The 7,013-nt window shown below is 44.8% G+C and overlaps 1 protein-coding gene across 2 annotated transcripts in view; it reads right to left on the reverse strand.

The window, feature by feature from the left end:
• Nucleotides 1-2,853: 2,853 nt before the first annotated feature.
• The window catches only part of LOC106592780 (kremen protein 1), a 125,627-nt gene continuing 121,467 nt past the window's right edge, over nucleotides 2,854-7,013 (reverse strand). Inside the window, exons 9-11 of one of the 2 annotated variants that reach the window (XM_045695274.1) lie at nucleotides 5,463-5,678; nucleotides 4,562-4,646; nucleotides 2,854-4,265 (exon numbers count right to left, since the gene is read on the reverse strand). In XM_045695274.1, coding sequence (XP_045551230.1) covers nucleotides 4,106-4,265; nucleotides 4,562-4,646; nucleotides 5,463-5,678 — 461 coding nt within the window. In that variant the 3' untranslated portion in view covers nucleotides 2,854-4,105. The remainder of the gene's footprint in view (nucleotides 4,266-4,561; nucleotides 4,647-5,462; nucleotides 5,679-7,013) is intronic. The other variant, XM_045695275.1, reaches the window with a different exon arrangement.

Here is a 7,013-nt window from a genome sequence, read left to right on the forward strand (position 1 = left end):
TCATGAGTAAGTACACTAACGACTGATGGATTTCACCATCGCTTTGAAAGAGCAGGACATATGTCACATTGAATTACACAATATACAACAGTCCCGTGTGGCTCAGTTGGTAGAGCATGGTGTTTGCAACGCCAGGGTTGTGGGTCCGATTCCCACGGGGGACCAGTAAGAAAAAAATGTATGAAATGTATGCATTCACTACTGTAAGTCGCTCTGGATAAGAGCGTCTGCTAAATGACTAAAATGTAAATGTAAATGATTTACCCCCTCCTTGTAATCAAGTGGCAACGTAAAGAGAACAATATGTTCAGTAATGTCCGAGAGGACACAAGACCACATAGAAAAGAAAACTGGGGAAAAAATTAAGTCTCACCCATTCTACTGTAATTCTCATTGACATAGTCTGTTATAGTATGTCATAGGGTGACGTAGTCTGTTATAGGGTGGACAAGGATCCCAACTAATAGACTCAGAAACACAGGGAGGAGGGGAAGAGGAAGGAAGTGGAGAGCAAGTGGAGAGGGGAGGGGAGGGAGTGCAAAGGTGAGGGAGAGGGAGTGAGAGAGAGAAGCCTACAGTAGAAGATACTTAAGGCTTAAACACAGTGTGTGTTCCTAATGTCACCCTACTCCCTATATAATATACTGCTCAAAAAAATAAAGGGAACACTTAAACAACACATCCTAGATCTGAATGAAAGAAATAATCTTATTAAATACTTTTTTCTTTACATAGTTGAATGTGCTGACAACAAAATCACACAAAAATAATCAATGGAAATCCAATTTATCAACCCATGGAGGTCTGGATTTGGAGTCACACTCAAAATTAAAGTGGAAAACCACACTACAGGCTGATCCAACTTTGATGTAATGTCCTTAAAACAAGTCAAAATGAGGCTCAGTAGTGTGTGTGGCCTCCACGTGCCTGTATGACCTCCCTACAACGCCTGGGCATGCTCCTGATGAGGTGGCGGATGGTCTCCTGGGGGTTCTCCTCCCAGACCTGGACTAAAGCATCCGCCAACTCCTGGACAGTCTGTGGTGCAACGTGGCATTGGTGGATGGAGCGAGACATGTGCCAGATGTGCTCAATTGGATTCAGGTCTGGGGAATGGGCGGGCCAGTCCATAGCATCAATGCCTTCCTCTTGCAGGAACTGCTGACACACTCCAGCCACATGAGGTCTAGCATTGTCTTGCATTAGGAGGAACCCAGGGCCAACCGCACCAGCATATGGTCTCACAAGGGGTCTGAGGATCTGATCTCGGTACCTAATGGCAGTCAGGCTACCTCTGGCGAGCACATGGAGGGCTGTGCGGCCCCCCAAAGAAATGCCACCCCACACCATGACTGACCCACCGCCAAACCGGTCATGCTGGAAGATGTTGCAGGCAGCAGAACGTTTTCCACGGCGTCTCCAGACTCTGTCACGTCTGTCACGTGCTCAGTGTGAACCTGCTTTCATCTGTTGAAGAGCACAGGGCGCCAGTGGCGAATTTGCCAATCTTGGTGTTCTCTGGCAAATGCCAAACGTCCTTCACGGTGTTGGGCTGTAAGCACAACCCCCACCTGTGGACGTCGGGCCCTCATACCACCCTCATAGAGTCTGTTTCTGACCGTTTGAGGCCTGCTGGAGGTCATTTTGCAGGGCTCTGGCAGTGCTCCTCCTGCTCCTCCTTGCACAAAGGCGGAGGTAGCGGTCCTGCTGCTGGGTTGTTGCCCTCCTACGGCCTCCTCCACATCTCCTGATGTACTGGCCTGTCTCCTGGTAGCGCCTCCATGCTCTGGACACTACGCTGACAGACACAGCAAACCTTCTTGCCACAGCTCGCATTGATGTGCCATCCTGGATGAGCTGCACTACCTGAGCCACTTGTGTGGGTTGTAGACTCCGTCTCATGCTACCACTAGAGTGAAAGCAACGCCAGCATTCAAAAGTGACCAAAACATCAGCCAGGAAGCATAGGAACTGAGAAGTGCTCTGTGGTCCCCACCTGCAGAACCACTCCTTTATTGGGGGTGTCTTGCTAATTTCCTATAATTTCCACCTGTTGTCTATTCCATTTGCACAACAGCATGTGAAATTTATTGTCCATCAGTGTTGCTTCCTAAGTGGAAAGTTTGATTTCACAGAAGTGTGATTGACTTGGAGTTACATTGTGTTGTTTAAGTGTTCCCTTTATTTTTTTGAGCAGTGTACATTACGTCTGACCAGAACCCTATGGGCTATTTGGGACATAGCCAGTCAAACCAGATCAGAACCAACAGCTGAGTGGACGAGAGAGAGCATTTTAAAGGTCAAAATCATGCTTTTCATAAAATTCGATGATAATTGGATGACCCCCCACCCCCCCGATGTCAAACACTTGGATTAAGGAGGTGGAATTATTAAGGGTATAGGTTGACATCTCCCTAACTCTGTCATTTTAATACACCAATGGTAACATGATATTCTATTACCTAATTTAAATGAGTACCACCTTGTAACCAACATCGGAGAAGGTGTGTTTGGAGGGGCGTTGTTTATATAGCTAGATAGCTACTCTACTGTTGCCAATATTTGACTGTAGGGTGTCAGCCAATATAAATAAAAGTCTACCTTATTCATCTATGGCAAAGATACTTATGTCTCCTCTTTCATCTATGGCTGGTGTTAGCTACTTAATGGCTAGCTAGGTTTTCAGCCAGCATGGAACGCTCAAAACTCTGATGTAGTTGTCATGTCAACACATCCGTCAGTTCTGCTGTGGATCGCATCACAAGAGACATGCCAAACGAGAGATGTGCAAAAAATTAACATCATTTATGCAATGTCAATGTTGTTTTGTGTATATCCAAATTAGCTTGAGATGATTTTACTGCAACACTGCATTTAAGTTTCTTGACATAGGCGTTTCAAACTTCCTCATAGTTAGCCATCCGCAAGCGTTTCAAATCCCCCACAAATATTATGGGTGATATTAATATTTAATCACTCAAAAGGCTATTTTACATGGGAATCAGAATGACCATTCGGGACCTGAAAACGGCACCCTCCTCTCCTCTACCTTTCTCCTCCTTCTGTTTCCTTCCTACTTCCCTCTCCCCCTCCGTCCACCCCAAGTCATGGGAGAGACATCTGACATGGTTTCCTCCAGAGGCAGTGTGGCAGAGAGAGAGAGTGAGGAAGTGTTTTTTTCTCTGTATGCATGTCTTTTTTTTAGATTTGGTTATTCAGTCTAGGCATTATGCAGCAGTGGCACAGGCTTTCTTTCTTTATGACTTACTCATGCTATCTATTCTCCTCGCTCCAGATAGAACAGGTAAGTCACCTCTCTTCTCTCTCTCTATATCAAACACTGGCCTACATAACACACCATAGCTACAGGTAACTCATTGCTATCTGAGAGGAAATGGGATCCCTTTCAGGCTTAGCTGGCTGTTGTGGTTCAATAATTGCCGATTGTCCATAGTGGTATTAATTGTACTTACATGACTGAGTTAGAGTTACATGTACCGTAATATGAAGAGGTTGGTGTCCTCGTCCCTTGATAACGATCAGGATTCAACACCCTTTTTCTATGTGAGACACCAGTTACAGTCATTGACAGGGAATATGCATGGCTCCCTTTGTTGTTCGCAGATTATTAAATGAGGAGAGATGCGTAGTCTGCCATTTTGTGCCCCACTTGGAAACTGTTACAATGGGAGACCTGCATTCTGGAGGAGTCCCGTGGAAACTGGAATCTGATTTGGCCCCAGCCAACCCCTGTCTTTAGAGGAGGACTTCAATAATCTATCAGACATCCACGTAGAGACAATGGAAGTAGAACCCCAAGAATATGAGTGCCCTGCAGTAAAATGTCCACCTTGAGCTGTTTGTACATCTACTCTCCTCTCCTGCCTTGTACACAGCAGACACAGACAGCCCTGTCTGGACCATTTTGGTAGTAGTCTCTCAGTGAGTCAGTGAATCAGTCATTAGTTAGCATGTTAACTTTGTAGCTCAGTGCCCCATGGAGTCTCATTGGTTTGGGGCGGCCAGCTCTGTTGCTAGCTCTGGTACGGTAGGCCCTGGTACAGGGTTCAGTAGTGATGGCGGTAGTAGACCAGACTGCAGTTCCCTAGTTGCCCACCAGAGGGCTGAGGTCTCCATGGTGGTTCTTTAGCTTTTTCTTGAAAAGAGAGATGGTGGAGGGCTGGTAAAGGATGATCCAGGGCTCAGACCCAGAACTCTGACCGCTGCAGCTCTCTGAACCACTGATGGTCGGGATGTTGGGAGATCTGGAAGAGAGGGGGAGAGAGGGGGGAGAGGAGGAGAGAGGAGGGGAGAGGAAAAAGGTAATGGGAGGGAAGGAGGGCGAAGGAGAGAAAGAGGGACACAGAGAGACACAGAGGCATCGCACAGAGAATAGTAACATTAGGTTATAAATTCCATTAGCTTGTGGCTCTTACAACCTTCAAAAGACATCACTTGGCATCAACTATACTTCAGTTACACTCTGAGGCTTTAGTACAATACAACTTGACAACTTTATTGTTCATAAGTTACAGTGAACAACAGGAAATGTAATACTTACTTGACTGTGACGTGAAGCAGTAGTTTGGTCACCATGACAATGACTGTCAGAGTCAGGAGAGCAGCCAGAGTGTAGATGGTCCACTCTGACAACACACAAACATAGAATTTACCTCAGAGACTTGAGGAATACATACCAGTTAGCACTTCTAGAGAATCCGGAGGCATTTTATAGACCCTCAGATCAGAAAGATATAAAACAAAAAAAGTCTGGCAGATCTAGACCATATGAGTTTGTACAGTACTATCATGCTTGTTCTGCCAGCACACATGTTATCCCAAAGACCTTTATCAGAACATATTCTGACGGCAAAATATTAGTACACACGTTATTACATCAGCGTTATATATCCGACAATATCTGGCCCAGGTCTCACACCTTCATTACACATGATGTACATGGTGAACAATAACTTGTTTAAATGCATCCATGCACATGTCATGAAAACATAGTGAGACCACGTAGCTATAACAAGGAACCCTATAGGAGAAAGCCTTCTGTTAAATCTAAAAGGATTTAGTAGGTATTACCTATGCCCTTTGTTAATGTACATCCCTGTGACAGAAGCCTCCTTTGTAGAAATAGTACAAACCCCTGAGTGGAAATAGTACAAACCCCTGAATGGAAATAGTACAAACCCCTGAGTGGAAATAGTACAAAACCCTGAGTGGAAATAGTACAAACCCCTGAGTGGAAATAGTACAAACCCCTGAGTGGAAATAGTACAACCCCCTGAGTGGAAATAGTACAACCCCCTGAGTGGAAATAGTACAAACCCCTGAGTGGAAATGGTACAAATCCCTGAGTGGAAATAGTACAAACCCCTATCAGAGAGAAAGGTATGGTGAGAGAGAGAGAGAGACGGAGGGAAGGCTGAAGAGAGATGATGATGTCTACATACTAGAGGTGTATCCGTTGGTACCGTTGGGTCCGACCCACTGACCTGGCATGTTGTGGTCCGGTTTACCAGGACTGGATGTTATCACGTAGAGGATCTGTGAGGAGCGACCGTTAGTCTTCTCCGTTACTCCTCCCAGCTGAGGCTCCACCGTACTGGTGTCCTCTTCCTCCTCCTCCTCTTCCTCATACATAGGCCTGGTGTCCAGGCCTCTCAGAGCTGAAACAACAACAATAACAACAACACACATCAGAATGTTTCCATGTGTCTACCTGTGGCTGCTACTGCATTTGTCCCCAAACCAGGAACACTTGGTTTTCTTCATGTCATAAAAATACTAAAAGTCAAGACATGGATGTCTAAATCAGGAAAATGTTGAGTCCTTATGAGATGACGAAACATCCTGGAAGATAATCTCATTCCTTATCTCTACCATGACTGGTGACCTGACTGAATCTTTACCAGAAGTAAACCAAATACTACAGTTTGAGTTGTCTCCACACAACAGAATGCTGCGCTGCCGCTGCTTCGTTCCTCAGACGTCATCTAAGAGCGTTTATCTTCCTCAACTGAGGGGGAAATTACCATAGCACCACTCAGCACCCTATGGATGTAGTAACATACTGTTTGGAATTTACATCCATCCACCTTAGCCTCAAGTGGAGTCTCTCAAGGGGAGTCTCTCTTTCTCTCTCTCTGTTTCTCTCTCAGTGTAGCTCTCTCTCTCTTTCTCTGTAGCTCTCTCTATCTCTCTTTCAATTCAATTCAAGGGGCTTTATTGGCATGGGAAACATATGTTTACATTACAAAAGTAAGTGAAATGGACAAATAAAAGTGAAGTAAACAATAAAAAGTGAACAGTAAACATTACACTCACACAAGTTCCAAAATAATAAATCTTGGGTCAGTTACAGTGGTCAGGTATTCTGCCACTGTGTACTCTCTGTGTACTCTCTGTGTACTCTCTGTGTACTCTCTGTTTAGGGCCAAATAGCATTCTTTTTGGATAATTCTTTCCAATATGTCAAGTAATGATCTTTTGGTTTTCTCATGATTTGGTTGGGTCTAATTGTGTTGCTGTCCTGGGGCTCTGTGGGGTGTGTTTGTGTTTATGAACAGAGCCCCAGGACCAGCCTGCTTAGGGGAATCTTCTCCAGGTTGATCTCTCTGTAGGTGATGGCTTTGCTATGGAAGGTTTGGGATTCGCTTCCTTTTAGGTGGTTGTAGAATTTAACCTCTCTGGGCTAGGCGGGACGAATTCGTCCCACCTACGCAACAGCCAGTGTAATCCAGTGGCGCGATTTTCAAATACCTTAAAAATCCTATTACTTCAATTTCTCAAACATATGACTACTTTACAGCTATTTAAAGACAAGACTCTCGTTAATCTAACCACACTGTCCGATTTCAAAAAGGCTTTACAACGAAAGCAAAACATTAGATTATGTCAGCAGAGTACCCAGCCAGAAATAATCAGACACCCATTTTTCAAGCTAGCATATAATGTCACAAAAACCCAGAAGACAGCTAAATGCAGCACTAACCTTTGATGAT

Source organism: Salmo salar, chromosome ssa15 (genome assembly GCF_905237065.1).
Source record: "Salmo salar chromosome ssa15, Ssal_v3.1, whole genome shotgun sequence".
In the NCBI taxonomy this organism is placed as follows: Eukaryota; Metazoa; Chordata; class Actinopteri; order Salmoniformes; family Salmonidae; genus Salmo; species Salmo salar.